Source organism: Trichosurus vulpecula, chromosome X (assembly GCF_011100635.1).
Source record: "Trichosurus vulpecula isolate mTriVul1 chromosome X, mTriVul1.pri, whole genome shotgun sequence".
Taxonomy (NCBI): Eukaryota; Metazoa; Chordata; class Mammalia; order Diprotodontia; family Phalangeridae; genus Trichosurus; species Trichosurus vulpecula.
In genome coordinates this window covers 20,004,126-20,028,123 of record NC_050582.1, presented here as the reverse complement: position 1 = coordinate 20,028,123, position 23,998 = coordinate 20,004,126, and the positions used below count along the sequence as shown (strand labels likewise).

At 41.9% G+C, this 23,998-nt stretch overlaps 1 protein-coding gene across 2 annotated transcripts in view; it reads right to left on the bottom strand.

Moving 5' to 3' along the window:
• Positions 1-1,176: 1,176 nt before the first annotated feature.
• Positions 1,177-23,998, bottom strand: part of POF1B (POF1B actin binding protein) — a 50,706-nt gene continuing 27,884 nt past the window's right edge. For both annotated transcript variants that reach the window (XM_036740304.1, XM_036740305.1), the window contains exons 4-16: positions 22,898-22,999; positions 17,904-18,086; positions 15,089-15,222; positions 12,742-12,769; positions 11,219-11,293; positions 9,927-10,019; positions 8,298-8,411; positions 7,159-7,311; positions 6,843-6,962; positions 6,367-6,495; positions 4,569-4,654; positions 3,902-4,016; positions 1,177-2,758 (exon numbers count right to left, since the gene is read on the bottom strand). In XM_036740304.1, coding sequence (XP_036596199.1) covers positions 2,753-2,758; positions 3,902-4,016; positions 4,569-4,654; positions 6,367-6,495; positions 6,843-6,962; positions 7,159-7,311; positions 8,298-8,411; positions 9,927-10,019; positions 11,219-11,293; positions 12,742-12,769; positions 15,089-15,222; positions 17,904-18,086; positions 22,898-22,999 — 1,338 coding nt within the window. In that variant the 3' untranslated portion in view covers positions 1,177-2,752. The remainder of the gene's footprint in view (positions 2,759-3,901; positions 4,017-4,568; positions 4,655-6,366; positions 6,496-6,842; positions 6,963-7,158; positions 7,312-8,297; positions 8,412-9,926; positions 10,020-11,218; positions 11,294-12,741; positions 12,770-15,088; positions 15,223-17,903; positions 18,087-22,897; positions 23,000-23,998) is intronic.

The window sequence follows — 23,998 nt, the reverse complement described above, 5'->3', positions numbered from 1 at the left end:
AAATATTTTATCTCTTTAGGAAATGACTGTTTAAAATTGCTGACTAGTATTTTTTTAAAAAGAACTCTTGTTTTCTAATTTTATTGATTTAAATTGGGATCAAAGTATGATGTAAATTGCCAGTAGTGCAGGTCACAGTGATCCTGCTAGCTAATGTTTCCACTAGCTTGTTGAAGTGGTGTCTGACTGGAAAACCAAAGAATCTAGTGCTCTGTGACTAAGTATTTGTGAACAAATTTTTAAAGAGAGAGAAACTCAATTTTGTTCAAATAGGAATTTAGAAACCTAGTTCTCTGGTTTTACAGATTGAGACCATAGGCTCACTGGGAATACTTTTTACCAAGTATCCAGACCTGAGGCACAGGCTAGATAACTTAATATATTTGTCTAAATGCAATATAGTGTAGTAGGAAAATAAAAATTAGGAGGAGTCAGGAGACCTGGGTTCCCATCTTGGCTCTGTCCTTGATAGTCTGTGTGACCTGAAGGTAAGTGATTCAGTCTTTCTGGACCTCAGATGGGGATGGAGGGAATGGAGAATAATAGAATGAATCATGTCTTGAGGCCTTACAGAGAAAGAATTCTGTTTCCTAGAGCTTTAGATAGATGGGAAGAGTGCTTTGGGAGGAATGCTTCAGCCCTGCTTGGTCAAGTAGGGACTTCTTGGTGGTTGGGTGATTGTCTTCCAAGGTCCCTCCCAGTTCAGTGATCTTGTTCCTTCCTACGTTTACTTGAAAATTTGACATCTCAATTAGCCTATTTGAGAATGAGTATGAATGGAATTTGTAACACTTGTTTTCTTATCTTTCAAGGAAATACTGGAAGGCTAGGTAACTTCTCATGTTTCATTTAATCTCTTATTCTTTGTAGCCCAGATATTTAATAATCATTAAGATTACAAGAACTTTAAAGTTTATGAGGTTAACGAAAATGTGTATGAAATTTTTGAAATAAGGGGTCTGCAGAAATTGTCATCCAGAAGCATAAGGTAGGTCACATTGCTGTTTGTGGCATGTCCAAGAAGAGGTACCAAATTCCACTGCTTGGGCGTTTTTCTTAAGGTAACTGTACCTGTGAATGTGGACTCAAAGGAGGAGTTTTCTTTGCAAAATGTCACCGCTCCTTTCCTTTTGAAGGTACAACATCTCAAAAAAGACCACTCACAATTTGCAGGGGTTTTTTTCATGTGCCATTTCCACTTTATTAAATTTGAAGAGGTTAACAGAATGAAATTCCATTTAATTTTGACAGTATCTTTGCAATTTGCAGAGATTTAGCCTGTGAAAAGGCCTCTTGACAGCCAGTTTCATTACTCTTCATCACAAATTGAATTAAGAACCACAGACCTTTAAATGGTAACATACAAGAGCGTCACTATAACACACACATTATGGAATTTTGAAAGGTGGGTCCACCTTAGACTGTCTCTGGTTGGTTTGTTCTGTTTTGGGGAGGGGAGAAGAGGGGCTGTTGATTTTTTAAATTTGCAGCCACTGAAAGGCCTTGATTGTCATACAGCAACAACACTGTCTTGTGGCATGGACACACCCTGAAGCCAAGTTGCTGCTCTGTTTCCTGTCTCAAGGTAAGGAAGGAAAATGACACCTGTTCGAGTTTTCAAACACTGAGCTCACTTCATATTGTCTGTCTGACTTCTTTCTTCTAAGGGCTTCTGTTACAGTTACATAAAGGAATTACTATAGGGCCCATAACCTCTTGTGTCCTAAACTATTAGAAAGCCAGAATGCTTAAGCCTGCCTTTGCTACAATTCCAAAGTTCATCAGATTTAGATCTAAATGCAAACCATGACCTTTTATGTATGTCTCCAGTAATATTTCTTTATAAACCATGCACTACATTTAAAATGAATGTAACAGTACTGTACAGAAGTAGGTATTGCTTTTTCCAATAATTTCAAATATTTCTTAAAATACGAAGTTGATAAAATGCCAACAGTAGTAATTTCTTTTGCCAATTCTATGTGAGTTTAGCTAGAAATTGATGTTTTATTAGGTTTAAAAACTTATTTCCAAGTTCATGAGTAGTGTGCGGGTGAGGGTGTGGGGCAGTTGTATACAAAATTTTCGTTAAAACGAGCAAGAGGAGTTATTTACTGTTTCCATGTCCATTTTGGACAATGTAGTGAAGTTACCATGGAGCTATGATGTCTTCGTGTGCAGGGAGGGGGCATTACTTAGAACCACCAAAGGACTAGGTGAAGTTAAGTGAAATTATCTTCCTAGTTAAGGAGTTGAGAAACTCATCCTTTTTCATTGCTAAGTCAAACCATCACCTGAGATGTCTTCAAGAAATACATAATCTATAGCATTCCTTTCACACATAAAGAGAGAAAAAAGAAATCCAAGCCATGTAAACACAGGTACTAAGTTAATTGTTTTCCCTCCACCCCCCTTCATCAATAGTAGTATATAAAGTCAAGTTGCATGCTCTATCTAAGCTACAGGGAAATGATAGAATGGAATAAAGTCCCTGGCCCAAAAAGCTAATTCAGTGTCTTTGGAAGTATCTTTTCTAATAGTAGAGCATGCTCTTGGTATGTCTGCAATAAAAACGTAAGTACTTCCCTGATTCCACTGTTAAATACGTTAGGAAAAACAGCCATCCACAGAGCTAGCTATTTTAGGTTAGGTGTTATTACAGTTCAAAATTTGGATCAACCTTAATTTCTCATATTTTCCAAGACATAAGCAGTAACACAGTCCTTGGGTGAACTTCAAACAGGTGCTGAATTCATGGCTGAAAAAACAAAACCATTGTTTAAAGCCTGTTCCTGGTTATCTCCTATCAGTCTGTTAACAACAGTGGTAGCATGGACTTTGTATTTACGATGCAATCAGTGCCTTTGTTTGGACTTAATTCAGAATGGACTGTTTTAATATCAGTACTTGAATCAGGAGGGAACTAATTTCAACTCTGGTGTTACTAGGTATCTTCAATATAAAAATCAAGCTGGGGTAAATCTGTGAATACTACCTTCCTCTAAGCAGTAAGCAAGCTCAATGTCTCACTTTTCCTTACTTGTTAAGGCCCTCAGCTTAACATCCATGTTTCCCACTATGCTCAAGTAGCTCCGATCTGTGAGTGCCCTGTAGGGGACTTGATTAATAACAGCCAGAGGGGAAAATGCAGGTGTTCACTTGTCAGTCTTGGAGACAACAGGATTCTCTTTGGGGATTACCTACCATGCTTTCTTCCACAGATAACTTAAAGTTAGTTATGTGCATGGCAGACTCTGGGGAGTCTCACCTTCCTGAAACTTTGGTCAATGGTGATTTCCCCTGGAATAGGTGCCAGGGTGAGGTGTTCCTGGAATCAGAAACAACTAACTGTGGATCTATCTCTTTGAGCTGCCGTATCTTCATCTGGAAAACAGAGCTACTGATTGCTAGGTATTTTATAGGTTGCTCTTAAAAAGTGTGATTGACAAATGTTTTAAGAATAAACCCATGAGTTGCTGTTTTCATCATGCCAAACCAAGTCATGTAAGTCAAATCACCTACTGCCCCTGGTTGCTAAGGATTCTTTGAAAAATCTTCAAATTTGTGGTCCATGGTCATTTTTATATGCCTTCAAACGATGGGGGGGAGGGGGCTAAGAGAACTTGAGAGAAAACATTTTTAATACGTAAATTTAAACATTCCCAATTTAGAGAAATGTACACATTCTTAAAAATACATATATATATACATGTGTGTAATATTATATATGTGTGTGTTTATGTATAGATATATATAAATATAATGCATATACATATATATGCATCACCTGTGTTTGTGTTTATGTGTGTATACACATAATCTGGAAAACTTCTCTTTTGGTTCCTGAAGTAAAATGTCCCTAGTGCTGCTTTGCTTTTTGCTATAAGAGGAGAGAACTTACACTAGTCCATTTGTCTTCTGTCTTTTCAATGACCACGGTCTGGGTGTCACTGCCTGGGGGGATGTATTCATAGTCATCATAAAGGAGCCCCAGAATTGGGTATTGGGTTCTGTATCTAGTGAAAAGAAAAGGGGATTTTACAAACCAAAGTTTTGGGCTTTCTTTTTTTCCCTTAACACAGCAACTTTCCTTCTAAGGCCAAGACTGCATTCCATTTTGACTGTAACATCCCTGGTTCTTCATTCACCCCTCACAACTCTGAAACACCTTTGCTTGACTATGTGGGCACTACTATTCTCTGGCCACAAAATGTTTTTCCAAACAATTGTGTACAAGAGCATATTGCAGATAATTAAGAGAATGTTTTGAGGATTTCCAAAATGACTACTTTAAAGGAGATGAGGTTTAAGTAATGTCAGATGACACATTTCTATTGTGTAGAACTTGGACTTCTTTAAGAGCGAATTTTCTGTCCCAAAAGCTAGACAGAAGGCGCCTCTGTGAAGAAAGCCAATAAAGACTTAATGAAGCAGTGCTTTTTACTCTACATTCATTAATAGGGTTGGGGGGGGTGGAGATGGAGAATCATTAGGAAGAGCATGGCCACGTTAGAAGTAAGTGTAACATGAAAGCAATCTGTCTTTGGAATATTAGGAAAATACATTACTTTTTAGTGGTGGTGATAGTGGTCCTTCCAGTGCCTGAGGTCTGATTATGGGATGAATATTTTTCTTGCCTCAATTTGGAGAGTTCCTTGCAAATAAAAGATTACAATCATTTAAAGAAAACTCTACCCCGTGTATTGCTTATGAGTATGAAAAGTTGCTCTTCGCCCTTATTTGCTCCTTAGTTGCCCTGAAAAAAGACCTTAGTCTAAAAGGGCCAGGGTCTCCCAACACATCCTGAGCCATCTCTAGTCATCCTGGTGAATATCAGGCCACTGGACCCAGATGGCTCTGGAGGAGAAAGTGAGGCTGGTGATCTCATATAGCCCTCCCTCACTCAGATCAGTCAATTGCAAGTCATGTCATCATTTCCCTGATGGCATGGTCCTCTTCGAAGGAAAGACAAACACAATCTGAGTTTGGGCTCTTCTCCCCTCCTCTCCCATCACCCTCTCCCCTCCCCTTCTCTCTCAGAAGAAAGGGAGAAGAGGAGAGTAGAGGAGACCCACGCCTCTCTCCCTTCCCCGCCCCTCCTCGTCATCTTCTTCAGCACTGACTAGGAGAGTAAACCCTCTGAGCAGATGCCCGATGACAAAGCCAGAAGGGCCATAAGTAGGCACAGGGATCAGGGATGGAAACACCCACCAGGAGCAGCCAAAGAAACTTAGGTCAATCTCTCCCCCTCTCCTCTCTTCCCTCTTTTTTCTCTCCTCAGAGGAGAGGGGAGAAGGGACCCTCTAAGACAAGACCTCTAATACATATATACTATATAAGAAAATATCTGAAGATTTCTCTTCCCCCCCCATCTCCCTGTCTCCTGTCTCAGAGGAGAGGGGGGGAAAATGGGAGGGGGAAAGAGGACAGAAGAGAGAAAAGAGTGGAGGGGAGGAGACTATAGGATAAGAGACCCTCTCCTCCCTTATTGCCTTACCTGAGGGTGCTCTTCCCAAAGGAAGATACATTTCTGTGGCTGAAAGCTGCCTCCTTAACTTGGGGTTTACTGGCTAGATTTCTTTCTCAAAGTCCAAGCCTTAACCCCAATTCACTCTGGAGCTCATAGATTGGACAACAATAGGCCCTCCTAGCACAGAGTGATTTAAACAGTGACAGTTTCTCTTTTGGCCAGTTTGATTTTTTTCTTCTAATTAAAGGGGCCATCTCTGGAGTAACTTCTTAAAAAGGCCTATTCGCTGAATGGATGTCTCACTCAAAGTGAGAACCTAAAAAGACTTTAGCCTAGAAGGGCCCAGGTCTCCCAAGGCATCCTGGGCCATCTCCAGTTGTCCTGATGAATATCTAGCAACTGGACCCAGATGGCTCTGAAGGAAAAAGTGAGGCTGCTGACCTTACACAGCCCTCCCTCCCTCACTCAAATCAAAGTCAACTCCAAGTCATGTCATCATTTCCCTGATGTCATGGTCAAGACAAACACATAAGTACCTCATGGAAGTTTCCTAAGGAGTAACTATGGGGGTGGGGTGGGATGTGAAGATACCTAGTTGGAACTTCCAGTTTAAAACAAACAAGATGGTATATAGGTTATTCATAGCTAGTACCTGATTAACTATCTTGTATCATTTAATGTAATCCCAGCAGTTAAGGCCTAACTCTTAGCCCACATTTTCTGTTTCAAGTTTTTACCATTTAAAATTGCTCATTAACCCTGGAAATATGGGTCAAGAACTTTTCCACTTACTTGATTTCAACTCCTGTAAAAAAAAACCAAACTATTGAGTTCTTCTCTAGTTTTCTCTCAATTTATGAGAAGTATGTCTCTGTTAAGATTGCCTTCTTAATTACCTCTGACTGCCGCTTTATAAGGCAATCCTTCTCTTCGAGCAGACTGGTCAGTTCATGAAGCTTGAGCTGGTAGTCACTGCAACTTCCTTCCCTTCTTGAAACATCCTTTTGGAACTGGTTCAGTTGTGCCTGAAGTTAAGGGAAAGTGGGATAGTATAAGATCAACAGCAGCATGCCCAAATTAATGCTTTTGGAAAGAGCTTTCTTGGAATGCTCCTGGGACACAAGAGGTGGACCCCAAGCAGTGATCCTTTTCAGCCACAGTAGGCAGTCAGGAGGTGCTAGGTCCAGAGATCCATTACCCTGTGTATGGAAACGGATAGTGCATTACTAGGCCATATTGTGTAGGTAGGAGGTGCCAGGATTCATAATGCCACTAATGGCCAAGAACCCAGAAGGCAGCTCTGTTCCCGAATGAGGCATCTAAGACAAGAACAAAGGACTCCTACTAAACCAAGTCTTCAATTTGAACATACCCTCAGCTTGCAGATTTCTCTATCCTTCTCCATTCTCAGGTTCTTAACCATTTCCATATAATGGCTCCCAATCTCATCCATTTTAGCCTGTAGCACAGGGCCTGTACAGGTCTCAGACACCTGCATGGGACAAAATTACTCCACAATTAGCATCTTTAATAGCAATTCATTAAGATATTTAAGAAGTACTTTGCGCATAACCCTTTGAGGATTTACTATTACTGTTCCCATTTTAGAGATGAGGAAAGTGAGGCCCAGAGGTGAAAGAATAAGGTAAACCTCATGCTGTACTTCTACCCAACAACAGTTATAGTACCTGTATTCTAAGGTTTTTATTCTCCTGTTCCAGATTTCTTTTACAGTATTCTAATTCCTTTAGTCGATATTCCATATCTGACTGGCCGTGTCGAAGAGAAAGAATAGTTTCCTCCAAGGCCCGGCATTTTGAAGAGGAGTCTTGTAGCCCTTGCTGTAATGGGGGAAAAAACAAAGATCCATGAGACATATTAAAGCTAGCTGAATCTTATCATTACATCAATGGATGATTTCTAATTGATTGATTTAAAAGGTTTTGCTATGGCCAATTACTTTTTTTTCAACTGTTCTTGCTACTAGCTACTAGAGTCAGCAGAGGAACCTTAAAAGTCCATCCAGTCTCGACTCATTTCACAGATGAGAGTGCCAGAATACTGAGCAAACAGAGCAGTAGCTCCTTGATGATGTGGTAGCTCTCTAGTATTCATCTTTCTCCCAACACCTTTCTGGTTAGCCATAGGCCAAATGGACTAATGAAGAAACTATAGTCATCATTGGGTATTGATGACCTTGGTCCATGTTCTAACTCCCAACCAAAATGGGGGGAGGTTTCAACTCCTTCCTCTCTGACCTTGGGCAAGTTAATGATAAATGCTTTACCAATATTATTTTACTTTATCTTCAAATCGACCCTGGGAAGAAGGTGCTATTATTATCATCCCATTGTAAAGATAAGGAAACTAAACCAGACAAGTTAAATGATTTAGCCAGGGTCATCATACAGGCTAAGGTGAACTTTGAATTCAGGTCTTCCTAATTCCAAGTCTAGAACTCTTATCCATTACATCACCGAGCTAGACTTAACCTTGTTGGGCCTTGGTTAAGATTTCAAACCTAGGTATTCTGACTGAAATTCTGTGTTCTGACCATCAGGACAAGAGGCATGAGGGGCCCAGGAAATGTCTTCCATCTGGGAAAGCTTGGATATTATCTAGAACTCAATTGATTTTCCATGTAGTCCCTGTCTTTGGTGACATAGTTCATTGAGGGCTGCTAGTGTTTTCTATCTGAAATGCATAAGGGGCTTGACTGCCCTAAATAGCTTCCACTTGTTCCTAGATTTCAGCTTCGCTTAGAAGTGTCTATGCTAGTAGCTACATCTCCACAAAGGTGTCACAGTCACCAGAAGCCTTGACCCACCTGCTGTTGGCGGTTATTGGCCCTCACAGACGCCAAGAGTGCTTCATACTCCTTTATCTGAGTCTCTTTGAATGCTAAGTCTTTCTCAAGTCTTAGCTTGTCATTTTCCAGTGACTGAAAAGAAGGCATTTGTTATGATCTCAAATGACAGAAGTTATACTTTACTTTCAAGATTGAAATGATAATTTGACTCACGATAATTTGACTCACTTGGACTTTTCAAAGTCATGTTACCAATACTGAATGTGAAAAACTGCATAGCACACAATTTGGATAAATTGACTAAGTTCAATAAAACAGAACAAAATATTTTAGTGGTTTCCTCTTCCCTCCCCCAACTGCCACATGGAAAGATATCAAGTTAATGATTCCCCACAGGTGGTGAGTTGTTCAATTTGAAGTGCCTTCACCCCTCAATAATCACACCCAAAGTCTTCTGGAAAGTAATGGATATAGAAAAAGCATTTCAGAAAGCAGTTTGCTAATTTGTAGAGAATATAAAAGATAGAATTACTAAAAAGGCTTCCAAATTACAATAAAAGAGCACTATGTGCTATATACTGGGGATAAAAATACAATGAATAAAATAATCCTTACTTGCAAGCTGACATTTAACATGGGAGACGATATGCCCGTGAATAAGTATGTATGTGGATTAGGAAAAATGGCACCTGTGGCTGGGGGGAATCGAGCAAGCCCATGTAGAAGATGGTGCTTGAGTTGCATCTTAGACATCTTTGACACTGAGACAGAGGTGAGGAGGAGGGAGTGCATTCCAATAGACACAGATTGAAGATGGGGTGTCCTGTGTGAAACAGGCCAGTTTGGCTGGACTGCTGAGCACAGGAAGCAAAAGAAGGCCAGTAGGCTGGGAAGATGATAAAAAGCTATGAGACAGAGCTAAAACACTTGGATAACAAGACCTGAAAAGATCCCTTGACAGGCCTGAGTATTGGGCTGAATGTAATACAGTAAAATTCAATAGGATTCCAAAAGTTGATTTTCTGAGGGAGGGATGATTAGAAAGAATTTTGTCTGGAAAAAAAAAATCAGGGCAGTTGCTTTAGTGGACTTCATGCTCGAGCAATGTGGCAGCAAAAACAGCTTACAGAACGAGGTAATCGGTCACCATGCTCTGCCCTGGCCAGACAGGACATCTGGAATATTGTGTTCGCTCATGGGCACCAGTTTTTAGAGTAGTAGGCTGAGGTGAGCAACCAAGATGGTTAGTGGCCTTAAGGTCACATCCTATGAGGATAATTTAAAGCAACCAGGAATGTTTGTTTTGCCTGGAGAAGAATCGGGGGATCTAATGACTAACTGTTCTCAAGTATGTGAAAAATTGTCATGGAGGAAAATTATTAAACTATTGTTCTGTTTGGCCCCCAAGAACCAGCAGCAGCAGATAGAAGTTGCAGGGGCAAATACAGGCTTGATGTGTGAGGGGAGGGTGGGGACGGGGGCGGCAGAGAGCTGGGGGTATTGAAGCCAAGAGAATGCCCACTGGCTAGGGCTTGGTAGTGAAGATTTGTTTTGGGGCCACTGTGGTCCCTTTTGACTCTGAAATTCTGTCATTCTTAAGTTACAAAAACATGATCTGTTGAGATAATAAAAAAACAACCATCTTACTGCCAAGTCGTTTTGGAGATGACCAAGCTCCTCCCGTATATTGCTGAAGGTGGACAGCACCATGCGGAGAGATTTGTTCGAGGTCTCTCTCATCTGGAAGAGGAGAATGTATTCATTACCTCTTGGGGGATGGGGAGGGAGCATTATCAGTAGGAACTTTGAAAATAGCAAATTCAAGGAAGTGAGAATAGTGCGCCCTGGTGCCCTGGTGCTTTCCTTTACAAATGAATTTTATTGGCAACCTCATTAACAACTTCCTTTGCACGGCCATTTTGGGCAACCTGAAATGAACAATGCCACCTATTAAAAGCCTCAAAGGCAAAGCTCCCTCAAGCAAATTACTAAACATTACTTTCATTGTTTCTTTATCAAATTACTATGAACATTCAACCTCACAAAAATAAAATACATCCCCTTAGCTATGCTGTTAAATACAAAAATTGTGCCTGAACTGACCACAGGTTTTCTTTTTGTTGGGGATTTCGACTATGTCAGAAATCCCTTCTACCAGGGCAAATTGGAATTGTCTAGGGCACTGCAAAGTTAAGTGACTCACCCAATGTCACAGAGCCAGGATATGTCGGAAATGAGGGCTTGAATCCAGAGCTTCCTGATTCTGAGGTTAGCACTATCCACTAGTCACTCAGTAGAATAGTGAAATACCACCAGGTTTAAGTCTGACTGAATTATAAATATATAGTTGTTTCAAATTAGGTGAGAAGGCCTCTCCAGTGTATTAAACTCATTTATTTAAAAGGCAAGTGGATTCATAGCCTAGAGTGGGGGGCAGCAACCATTGTGAAGAGGCCTGGCAAGTTTTTGATTCCTTTACTAGCAGGGAATACTTTCCTAAACCTTAGTCTCCAAACATCTGAGGTGTAGCCTGTACCTTCACCCCACTCCTTCTACAACCCCAATCATGGTCTTACTGAAAACCATCTTAAACATTAGGGATTATTAACTCCTAGTCTAAGGATTCAGAAAACAGTAGGTCAGAGAAGCGTAAAATTAGCAATATTAGCAACGGGACTAGGAAGGAAACCCACTGGTAAGCCAGTCAAGTGGCTGGGTGGAAACTAAGGCAAAGAGGAAAATCTGCCACAGACCAATGCCAAGTGTCTAGTGCAAAGTTCTACAGGCCATGGACATCAGATCAAAGTTCTGGATAGAGTAGCTGACTTGTACTCCTTAGACATGCTTATGAGACCAGTTGGCCCCACTGTCCAAGTAAGGCTGTCTTCTGAGATGGGGGGGTGAGGGAGGGGAAAGGAGCACACCCTGGTTCATCTCACCTGCAGAATATATCGGATTTGCTGTTTTGTGAACTCCGACAGCCCTTTAGGAATCAAGGCTTCAATGTCTTCTGACTAAAAGAGAAAGAAAAGCTGGACAAGGCCTGATTCATGTGGGGGACCAGTAGTTCAACAAGCTTGATTTAGACCGGGGTGGGGAGGGGATCATGGATCATTTGAGGGGGTCTATTAACTTGGATGCAAAAAAAAACCCTTAGACTTTATTTTCACTCACCTCTAACTGAAATTTAGTACTTCCTTCAATTATTTAAAAAAAAAGATGATTCCGAGAAGGGTTAGAGTCCATGGGCTTCACCAAAGGGGTCCAGGATACACAAAAAGGTTAAGAAGCCTTGATCTAGTCTTAGAAGTTCTTAATTTTTTCCACTAACACACCAGTCTAAAAGGTGTTGTAAGCTTACTATACAGTCCAAAGGAGGAGCAAATTCACGATGTAGGAAACTAAACGGCAGGAAGCCAACTGAAAAAAACGAACTGGCAAATACTGACTGAGGGGTCTACAGGTTTGGTCCCGAAAAAGGATTTCAGGATGAAAGTTTACTCAACACTATCCCATGATGGGCTTGTTCATCACGTGTCTTCAACAAGTGCTGCTTTTACTGGATGGTACAGCAAGAGTAATGAAAACTTGGAGGAAATAGGAAAAAACAGAATTGCTCCAAACCTTGCTGGAGATATAAGCCAGACTAAGAAACACCTCATCTGGTACGCAAAGGTCTCTTTCTTCACCACTGCCCTGTGTCCTAGTGTTTACACCTACTTTACAGTTAAGAGAACTTGAGACTCCAGTTCAGTGACTCATGTAATCCGTGCTTGCACAGATAGTTAAGATTTGGGTCAGAATTTTAATCCCAGGCCTCCTGAGTCCAATCTAGCACTACCTACTGTACCATACGGCCTCCGTACTCATTTTTAGGCAATTTAAAACATCCTACTAATGTTTAGAAACAGACGGAAATTTATACAAAAGAAGCAATTACACTTTTTGTTACATTAAAATCAATGTTCCCTCTTCTCCTTAATCATTTATGCCACTAAAGACAATTATTAGCAATATTTGTACTTGTGAAAGAATTAAATCACAAAAATTTACTCAAAGTTTGAGGTGGTTTGGTATGACTGTTTTAGAAGATCATTCACATTAAAATACCATTTGCTACTTATGTGGTTGCTGATAACTTAGATTTCAATTTTCTAAGGCGTATGTTCTGAAGTAATGAAATTCTGGATGCTGGGCTGATAACAGCATAGCTGAGTACGCATGACATTAAATCATAAAGCAGCAGCTGTTAAAAGGGCTTTCTATTTTCAGCAAGTACAAAGTAATCCGTGGTCATACCATTTTCATAGACCAAAATGCTCTTTATTCACTCAGTCATCCTGGAAAGAAAACGTTGGGGCAGTGACAGCACTGGGCTAAAACCAGCCCCAAAGATTCTACTTGGACAACAGTATCATTACCAGTCAATAAACGTTGGATTTGTAAACTTGTGTGTCCTTACCTCGTCTGGAGAGTCAAAGTCCCGTTTACTACATTGAAGAGAAAATGGACAGTCAGTAAGAAGTTCTTACTATTAGGATCACCGCTTGCTTTTAGCTGATTTTGAGTCAATCTAATCACAAAAGGAACAGTTCTGAATGAATCCGGTCATTAACAAAATGAAAGGCTTGCTTGCCAGGGCCATTATTTAATAACAGCTCAGGGTCTGATCTCGGCTTTAAGGCCAGCCCAGTGCTTTCCCCACTTTCCAGGGAGGTGATTTGGGTAGCCACAGCCAGGCTATCTGCCTTCACCAGCCCTTCCATGGGCATGGGCATGTCACTGGCACAGGGAAGTGCTTTTCACACCTCAGGTAATCTGCTGGCTTGTTTGACTTTGTAGTTCCTTTCACTTAACTTTCTAGGTTACTGTGTTTAGAATAATCTGAAGTTAACTTCAATCTACCCTCACTCATGAAAGTGCTCCCCAGTTCACCCTCCTCAGTGTCCTCCCTAAGCTAGTCCCCACCAGGGATATTAAACCCTGTTCTCATAACATACCAATAGAGTAATGGGATACTAAGGTCAACATATATGGCAGAGTATCCTAAAGCAGGACCTCACAAGTATTTGCACTATTTTGATAAGGAAAACGGTCTTTTATGCTAAAGCTTTATTGGTGGAATTTTAGGCATCAGGAACTCACTGAGGGAGCCTGGCTTTCCTGATTGCTTCAATAGAACTCTGCTGGGAAACCCTTAAACCACATCCAGCAAGGCAGCCTAGCTTCTGTGCACAGGAGAGTGCTGAAACAAAACTGCCGTTCTTCGAGGCCAGTACATATCACGTATATATACACACACATATATTTTATATTATATATATATATATGCATTTTCTATATTCTCTATTTGGTTTACTTGATAGAGTTTGTTGATATTTGTACAACTTATTACTCGAAGGAAGATAAATATAAATGCATGTATATAAAATACAATTACATATGTATATATGGAAAAATTGTGGAATTTTGTGGAAATCTCTCATTGCCAAAGATGATAATTACAGGTAGTCCTTAACGCAGAAAAAGAACTAGTTGCTCTGAGTTCTCTGGCGGCATTTGGCTCTGGGTAGCTGCTGGAGCTGCAGCACTGAACCCTGGCTCAACAGCACACAAGAAGTCCAGTGTTACAATGCTTAGCACATACTAGGTATTCAATAAATGTTTATGGAGTTGGTGAATTGTTTTTCTATGTTAAGGTCACCCACAATGACTTTTTGGCAGTAAGAAATTTTCACAAATGCTTAGGAAAACATCTTTCTTCCCATGAATACCTAAAAAATGGTAGATACTAAGACCTTGAGTTGAGAGTAAGAAAAGAATCAAAATGTACCATCCCCCCCCTGCCACCACCTCTACCCCTTTATCTTCTTCCTTCCAACTCTTTCAAAATCATTTCTTTACCCTAATTCCCAAACCCAAATTCTCGAGCCTTCTGCCATTTTGAGTTTGGGAGGGAAAGAGAAATGGAGTCATGGAGTCTCCAAGCTGGAAGGGCCCTCAGGTCATCTACTTCACTATGCCCCCAACCTAGAATTCCCCATTGCAACATACCATATCAAAGCATTGGTCACTTAGGCTTCCATTAAAGACTTCCAGGGAGAGGGAAACTTTCCACCTCTTAAAGCTTTCTAGTCCACTTCTGGATAGCTCTAACTGGTAGGAAGTCTTCCCTTACATCAAATCAAGGTGAAATTTGCCTCTTTGCAACTTCTAGCCCTTGGCTTGACTCCTACCATCTGAAGCCAAGAGGAACAAATAGGAACCTTCTTCTTCGTGGCTGCCCTCTGCAAATATTTGCACTTGCCTTCCTGCCCAGTCTTATTCAGGCTAAACATCCCTGGTTCTTCTTTGAGTTGATTCCCCAGATGCCATGATCTGGAGGCCCTCTCACTACCAAGGCACTTCAGCCTGCTCAGATGTGTCATTCTAACTGTGACATGACCAGGGAAGAGTCCACCAGGAATATCACCTCCTCATTCGTGGAAACTATGCCTTTGAATGTGGGTTTAGAGCCGGCGGGTCATTTAGTCCAACTCTCTCATTTTGTACAGATGAATAAACCGAGGCCCAGAGGAAGGGAAATGACTTGGCCAAGGTCACACAGGTAATGGCAGGTGTGGGTCCTGTGACTCCAAATCTATCACATGTGTATCAGTGCTCACATATGATATACACAAACATGAAGGTGATGAGGTCAATCTTCATGTATGGATTGTGGAGCTGTACATCTTTCCACAAAATCATACATCTAACATAACAAAGCTACTTTATAAACAGAGAGATAGCAGATATCACATTTACAATACCTTCCTCCGATCTTTTGCAAATGCTCTAATAAGCAGTGATACAGGTCTGTGTTCTTGCGGCTCAGATCCGCAAGCAGTTCTCCAAAATATTTGGGGTCTAGTTTTTCAGGGCCATCCTCCTGGACAACTGTCACCTGGAGAAAAAAAATCACAGTTGTAGAGACTGGCTTTCTAAACTTCCTAAACGTTTGGCTGACAAATGAAAAGCACTTCATTCATGTGACCAGATCTTTCTAAAGTCTTTTTCTGACCCAAACCATTAAATGTTTTGGGGGCTTTGGGTCACAAAATCACAATTTTTCCAATACTGTAACTCTCAGAGCAAATTTGGGTTCTTGATGTATTTAAGACTTAGTGATCTTGTGCATGTGAAATCTGAAGGATTTCTCTAAGAAATTCTAAAATGAGTGATTTCAAATGGTGAACCAACTTCATTAAAAAAAAATCTATAAATTGACCACGGTCATGGTTTGACTTCGTGACCCTTTGGGAAAAAAATACAGGCACCACTGCTGTGAGTTCTGCTGCATATGTGCCCAAGACAGTTTCAGTTGAACTCGAATCTGTGTGGTGAAAGACGAGCCAATTTACTGACTGGTCTTACACTTAGATTATATGAACTTACTCAACCCAATGTGCTTTTCTGTAAGTCTTGCTGGACTTACTCCATTTATCACCCAAACCGTATATCCAGGCGATTTGACATAGAAAAGAGGGGCTCTGCACTAAATTCAAAAGAACCTAGACCTCATGGACAACATTGTATATCCTGAGTATAAACAATACGAAGAGACATTTCTCAATATCCTGGATCAGAAACAATCAGTTTATTTCACATCCCAACATTTTTTCCCATCTTACTGAAGACCTATCTTCTGGCTGGCTGGAGAGGAGTGCAGGAAGAGACACACTCAGGCATAAACTACATTTCCTTTGAAACCTGGGCTAGGACCAGCATCTTGACTACTAAAGGTGTGGCCAATATCTCTGTTTTTGTGGCATTCTACCCTTGTATTTTTCCCCCTTCAAGTCTGTCCTGATTGAAAAGGAAAGAGTAGCCATGCTCCACTTCCTCTCCACTACTTAACTGAAGCCAGCTGGAGGAGCCTCAGCGAGCGAGGGAAAATAGCCAGCGTATGCCAGAAAATCACTACCATACCCACTTTGGGCCTGTGCTCCTGGCCTCCATGTCCACTCTGAATTAGAGCAAGGATGGAAAAAAAAGATTTACTTCCTTTGGTGGTTACTAACGATTTATCCTCAGTTTCATTCATTTCAGTGCTAGGGGTTAGCAGGGCTAGCAGAAGCAGGAAATCTGAATGAACTTAGGCCTTATTTTTAAATAAAGCAGGCTGGATTTCTCTTTACTGAATGATGGATAAAAAGCAAGAAAATGGAAACTAATGGCATTTCCTCGAGCCAAGGTAGAAAATGCACAAAGCAGAATTTCACAGTGTACTACCTCAACACAATCCTTCCTCATTTTGCACAATTCACATTGGGGGAACACTGAGGAAAAAAATCAATTTGGTTCCCAAACTGGGGGCTGGGAAAACTGGATTCTCATTGGTAGTCTATGGCAAGGTAAAGGTGAAATTTCCCAACCTTGATATGCTTATCAAACATTTCCATTTTCTTATTTTCTCATTTAGCAGAACTGTTTAAGGAAATGTATACCATGTTTGCCTGTAGTCATGCTCTGGCTGCTCTTCAGGAGGTAAATGATCATTTATTACATGGAAAGTATCAACAAGTAAAAGCCAAGGGCTCCTCGCCAGCTGAGGACTAACTTATTGGAGCCTCCTTTTCTCTGAGCTGAAAAAGAGTCTTGAGGTGGAGCCAGACTCCATTATTATCCCAGCTGTCAATTTTGGACACCGAGCTCAGTCACATACATATTAACAATGCAGGAGTACACCAGAGTGACTCAGCTGAAGAATAGCTATCTCCAGAGAGACCACTTCTCCCCAACAAGAAGCTGGAAAGACTATTAAAGAATTGTTTTCCTTGTGTCAATATCGCTGCTTCAATCAGATGACCATGAGCATGACACGACAGGCAAGCACCTTGCCTCTGACTATCCCACTGTGCAACAGGAACCTCTGACTATTCGGTTCCACAAACATCTGTAACCTAAGGCCACTGTGACCTCTACTTCAGTACTTTTGCAGGCTGGCTGAGCCTTCCTCCCCAATGTCAACATTTTATTATCCTCTACTTTAAGAAGCTCTTGTGGCTTTATCCTATCACCAAAGCTTTGGGAAACTTCCTCTCATCTATCTGCCTCCTTCACTGCTGCTGTCATTCCCCACCCTCTCCCTAGCTGCATACAAAAATGTTCAGCCTTCAAAAAAAATCCCTTAATCTGATTCTTCCCACTAACTCTTGTCCTCTTTCTCTCCTCTTCCTGATGAAAATCCTTAAAAAAGCCATCTATGCAGGTAGGTGCCTCCTCTTCTCTACAGTTTCTCCAAGTTGACTTCGTTCTCCTGAAGCTGTTCCTCTGAAGTTCACAGAGATCAAACTGCCAAATCAAATGGTCTTTTCTCTCCTTCCTGTGGTCTCTGTGGCCTTTCCCTCTGGGATACTCTCTCCCAGTAGGTTTTCTTTGCACCCATCTGATCGCTCTTTATCAGCTTCTCAGTACTGGAACTGTGGGCATCTCCCAATGCTTTGTTTGGCGCCCTCTCCTCTACTTATTATGCTATCTAATTGGGTGGTCTTCTCAGCTGCCCCTGCTCCCCTCCCCAACTTGTTTTTACGTAGATGATTCTAAAATCTACAGAGGTGAGAGGAACAGCCTCATGAAGCTCACCTGCTCATGTGTTTGGTGTGATCCACTGTAGCACAATTCGTTTCCAGTATTTGTAGCATTTGAATTACTTCCCATGATGACTTGGGTCTGCTGGCTGGAATGCGATGGTTGGCAGAGCTGAGCCTGTATAATCTGGGGCTGCTGCACGACATGATGTTGACACTGAATCTGGGGGTAGCACTCCTAAGGCACACCCCAAAACCACCATGGAGAAAACACATTACAAAATCACGATGGATCCAGAGAAGCCTTTCAGAATTCCCACCCACACACACGCGCACACACACTCACACACATGCACGTACCTACTTTTTTATATTTTAACCAAATGACACAATATTTTCCAAAGTACTTTACAGAGAAACCAGACTGGTAATTGGCGTTCTAGCAAACGGAATATTCTACTTACCTAAAAGTTAGCAGATATACAGATACGAATACATATCAGTCAATTTTCAAAACCAGAAAGCACTAACGTATAATACTGAGGCTACAGTGAACATAATTTAATCTTTTTTGACACCCTAAAAGGGGACTTAATGACATGTTGCAGGTGGTATGTTTCTCTCCAGGTTGAACTCAGGATTTCTTCCACCAGGCCTCCCTCCAACCCTGGAATTCACACACTGGAAGTGTGGCCTCTCTCTCTCACAGGATGGCTCCTCCAGGCCAGCCAGATCCCATTCCTTTCCAAGCTTCACTCTGGACTTCCTCTACCATTCCCTCAGGCTGTCCACCTTTGTCTCCCTGCTCCTACCACTACCTTTTACTAATGATCTGTTAGTTGCCTTTTCTCTCTCTTCATTCCCCTTGGCCTCTCTGCAGCCTTGGACACTGTTGATCATTCTCTCCTCCTTGATATTCTCTTCTCTCTAGGGACACTTGGTTCTCCTCCTACCTATCTGGCTGTTCCTTCTCTGTCTCCTTTGCTGGATCTTCCTCCAGATCATGCCCTCTAACCGTAGGTGGCCCTCAGTGTTCTATCCCAGGCTTTCTCTTCTGCCTTTATACTACTTCACCTGATGATCTCTCTCATCAGCTCCCATGGATTCACTTGCCATTTCTATGCTTCTGATCTCAAATCTACTTATCCTGCCCTAATCTCTCTGCTGACCTCCAATCTAGCATCTCGCTCTTTCAGACATCTCAAACTGGATGTCCAGTAGACTCTTAAACTCAGTATGTCCAAAACAGAACTCATTCTCTTTCCCCCAAAACCCTCCCCTCCTCCTAGTTTCCTTATTACTATAGAGGGCAATCCCATCCTCTCAGTCCTCAGGCTCAAATTCTAGGAGTCATCCTGGATTCCTCACTATTTCACACAATGACCCCGGGCACCCCTTCCCTGCCTCCTCTATATCCAAACTGTTGCTAAGGCCTGTCATTTCACCTTTACAACCTCTCCTGAATACTCCCCCTTCTCTCTTCTGACACTGCCACAACTTTAATGCAGACCTTTATCACCTCCTGCCTTGATTATTGCAGTAGCCCTCTGGTGGGTTGGCCTGCCTCAAGTCTCTCTCCACTCCAGTCCATCTTCCATTCAGCCACTAAAGTGAATATCCTAAAGCACAGGTCCAACCACGTCACCCCCCTACTCAATAAACTCCAGTGGCTCCTTATTGCCTCCTGAAAGTAAATACAAAATGCTGTTTCACATTCAAAGCTACTCATAACCTAGCTCCCACCTACCTTTCCAGTTTTCTCATACCTTACTCCTCAATATACTTTTCAGTTCATTTACACCAGCTTCCTGTCTGTTCTGTGAATGAGATATCCTATCTTTCAGCTCTAGCCACATCTCCTGCGGCTGGAACACTCTCTCTCTTCTGCTTGACTACTGACCTCCCTGGCTTCCTTTAAATCTCAACTAAAATCCCACCTTCTACAGGAAGTCTTCCCTAATCCCTTTCAATTCCAGTTCTTTCCCTCTTTTAATTATTTCTTAATTATCCAGTTTATAGCTTGCTTTGGGCAGCTATGTGGCCCAGTGGATAGAGTGCCAGGCCTGGAGTCAGGAGGACTCATCTTCTGAGTTCAAATCTGGCCTCATACATGTACTAGCTGTGTGACCCTAGGCAAGTCACTTTACCCCATCTGCCTTAGTTTCCTCATCTGTAAAATGAGCTGGAGAAGAAAATGGCAAACCACTCCAGTATCTTTGCCAAGAAAACTCCAAATGGGATCACAAAGAGTTAGGCACAACTGAACAACAAAAATAGCTTGCTTTGTATATATTTGTTTGTTATGTTGTCTCTCCCATTACATGGTAAGCTCCTTGAGGGCAGGGACTATCTTTAGAACTTTATTTGTATCCTCAGAAATAAGCATTTAATACATGCTCATTGAATGACTGATTGACTTATGGTAGAGAAAGGAGTCTTGGTCGGGGTAGATTGGACAAGATTCTGAGGTCCCTTCTGAGATTCTGGTTACCAGTCCTGGGCTCTTTCAGGAATCTGGAGTGAGTCTATCCTAGCCTAACACTACTACTTTTGGGAATAAATCCCTCATCTCCTCAGCCTGTTTACTTGTGTGTCTCTTTTCCATAAATGAGAGCCCAAAACGTGAAGCTATTCAAAGTATCTGTACATTCCAGGTACTTGTCTTTAAGATAAACAGGGAAAGGAGGGTATGTGGAGGGGGTGAGGTGTCAAAAAGCTGCAAAGGGAGGAAGGGGCTGTGTTATGAAGTGCTTGAAAAATCAACGTTTTAGGTGTGATCCAGAGGCTATAGGGAGTCATGGGAGTTTACTGAATAAACATGGTGAGGCCTGCATCTGAGCAAATCACTGACAGGTGAGTGGAGGAAGGACCGGAGGAGGCAGAGACTTGAAGCAGGGACACCGATGAAAAAGAAGGCCTCTGTGACAGTCCCAGTGCAGAGCGACCAAGGCCTGCACCAGGGAGGTGGCAGAGAAGAAAAGAGAGGAGCTGGACCAGTGCTCTGGACAATAATTGGGAATTTTGGAAGAGGATAAGGTGTGGGGGGAAAGATAAGGAGTTCACTGTGGGACATGCTGAGATTAAGGTATCTATGGAACATCCAGTCCGAAATGTTCAAAGGGCAGTTGGAGATGTGAGACTGGAAGTCAGAAGAGAAGCTAAAGATGGACAAATATATCTGAGAATCATTGAATCCAATGGAGGTGAAGAGATCACCAAGTGAATCAGTATGGAGAAGGGAAGAGGGCCAGTGACAGAGTCTCGGGGGATAGACCCTACGTCTTACTAAAGGCCTTCAGACACTAGATCATGCCAAGAGACGTTCCGCTGATCAGAAAGGGCCCTCAATCTATGGTGAGATTGGACCCCAAGATACTTTTTTCCTGAATAAATCAGGAAGCAAATGAGGGAACACTTGGAAATGTTAAAATAAAAGAAGGCACATTTCTGACTAGCCTTTTTACCTCGATGTTCATACATATTATCATCTACCAGATGGTAGTTTCAGCAGTATGCTAACAGACCCACCATCTGGAGTGGCACTGAGACTCCCTTAGCTTACTTGGCCCCTGACCCATTTGTTCACACCACTCAATCTTAACAGCTTTTCAGCTTGAAGTCTCATATGAGAGTACTAAAAACTTAGGTGTGTAAGTAAAATGATATTTGGAGTTCACCACCAAACTAATTTTCAGAGCACAAGGGGCACAAGTGACCGTGGTTTTTTCTTTAATGATACTAAGGACATAGATCCCCAAAGCACATGAAAAAAATTTGTTTGTTTTTGCAGTATATAGATTTCTTTCCTCCTGTCCTATGGGATAGGCCTGTTTGAACAGCTCTCATTTCATCACCAGGAGATTCACTCAAGTTCCCTGCTCACCAGCATCTCCTACTTACAGATCTTTCTCTTAGGAATTAGGACTAGAGTGAGCTATTCGCAGGTACTTACAGTAATCACTAAATTATCTCTTAGCTTATTTACCTCATCTCCTAGGAAAGTCCAAAATCTCCAAAAGCCAATTAAATTATGAATAAAGGAAAAAAGGCATCCAAATGGCTCCAACCTAGCTGTAGCATTCTGGTTGCACCACAAAAACAATACATCACATGTGCAATCTTGCCTTCAAAAGAGGGCATGGAAGAATCTGTGCCATGTGTCTGAAGCAAGCCTTAGTAAAGAAGGAGGTAGATAGCATGTCTTGCTAAGCTGAAAATGAGTGGGAATAAGTGGTAAAATCTTACATCAGCTCAATAATTTAAGCTTCAGAAATAGATGATGGGGGAGGCAGAGTCAGCAATTGGGGTGAAAAAGCTCCGGGCAAACTCAATCCGAGTCACCAGCGTCAAATGGCAGCCAAAAATGCTCATGCAATCTCTGGCCACATTCAGGTCCAGACGCCACAATTCTGAAAGGAAACTAATAGGAGGAAGGGTATCTAGGCAAAGGCAACTGGGATGGTGAAGGGCATTGAGTGTCTGCAATAGGAAACTGGCTGAAGGATGTAGGGGTGGGCAGCACCGAGAAGACTCAGAGGAGCCAAGAAAGCTATCTTCAAGTATCTGAAGGGCCACCGGGCAAAAGAAGGATTAGAATTCCCATAATCACTGGATCCCAGAATTTTCGAGTTCGATGGGACCCCATCTGATACAGCTCAGTGGTGAAAGGAAGCCAACAAGCAGCAGTTCATCCTTTGTTCAAAACCTGGGGGATTTTGTTCTGTCTGGTACCAGAGGGCAGAACTGGAAGCAATGGGGGGAAGTAGGAGAGATGGAAAATAGGGCTTGGTCTCTGGAAAAACCTTCCAACAATTAGGAGCAAGCCAAATGAGAATGGTAGTGGGTGTGGCCTCCCTGGAGCCAAGGCTGGAAGATCATTTATTGGTTCTGTTGAAATGGAGATTCTTTTTTGTGCATGAGTTAGACTAGGCGGCTACTAAGGTCGAAATTCATCATTCCAGTCCATTTCATGTCAGGTTAGCCCATGTTTCATCTCTCTGAAGAGGTTCATAATTCTAAAGTCTCAGTGTGAAAAACAAAACAACCTACCTGATCAGGATTTAGCTTCTCAACTTTTCTTACTGTCTTTTCATAAATGACATTACTTCCTGGGAAAAAATGGCCACCTCTTAGAAATGGGGACAGTGGTTCCTATAAAGATAAGAGAGAACATGATTTCCTTTAGAAAGTCATTTTCAGAGGTACTTTGGTTGAGCATACACTGCAGCCATTTGAAGGTAAAAGTAGAACGGAGTCACACAAAGCCCTAGAGAAAATCACAGCAAAGGCAAGCCCTTTTCCCAAGGAGGGTACCCAGATCTCTCCTCTATTCTACTATGGATGACAGAGGTATTTTTAAATGGTGCTATTTGTTTCTGTCCTGAAGGCAAGATCTAATGAGTTTCCTCTGAGGTGGAGTACTATAAGGTCAGCTTCATTTAAACTGGATTCCCAGGTAGGTTTCTATGCAAACAATCCACAGAGAAATGCAAAACAAATGCAATTCAGCAGCACCTGGCAGACCTTCTCTGGATTTCGGTGCCCTCTAAATCCTCTCTGACATTAGAATTCTCAGCAGAGCACATGTTTCTAATCCTGAGACTACAGGGAAGCCTTGTAGCTCCAAACGGAATTGCTGCACAATTACATGGCAACCGACGAAAGAAGCAGTGACTTACACGCCCAGGGCCTGGCTGAGATCAGGGTGAATGAGAATCAGCCATGGACAGAAAGAAATGGAAGGCTCTATTGTTGGACTGCTTTTCACAGGAATCAGTACTTGAACTATGTTGTGGGAGTGGCAAAGGAGAGACTCTATCTGCTCATAGGTAGTTCTGCTCTTTATTTCTCTAACATAGGAGAAAGGCCAAGAAAACTGAGGGCAGCAAGAATGGAAAATGGGTAACACTGGTCAATGTAGAATTCAATGGTCAGCTAACTACAAGCCAGCCCCAATAGACAGTGGCAATGCCAATTTAGCAAACAGATCTTTTAAAAATTCTGGGGGCGGATTTGATTGGTGCAATGGAAAGAAGCCTGGGCTCAGGCCCTAAGTTCAAATCCTGGCTCTACTACACTGCCTGTGTGACCTTGGGCAAAGTCACTTCTCATCTCTGGGTCTCAGTTTCCTCTTCTATAAAAATCAAAAGG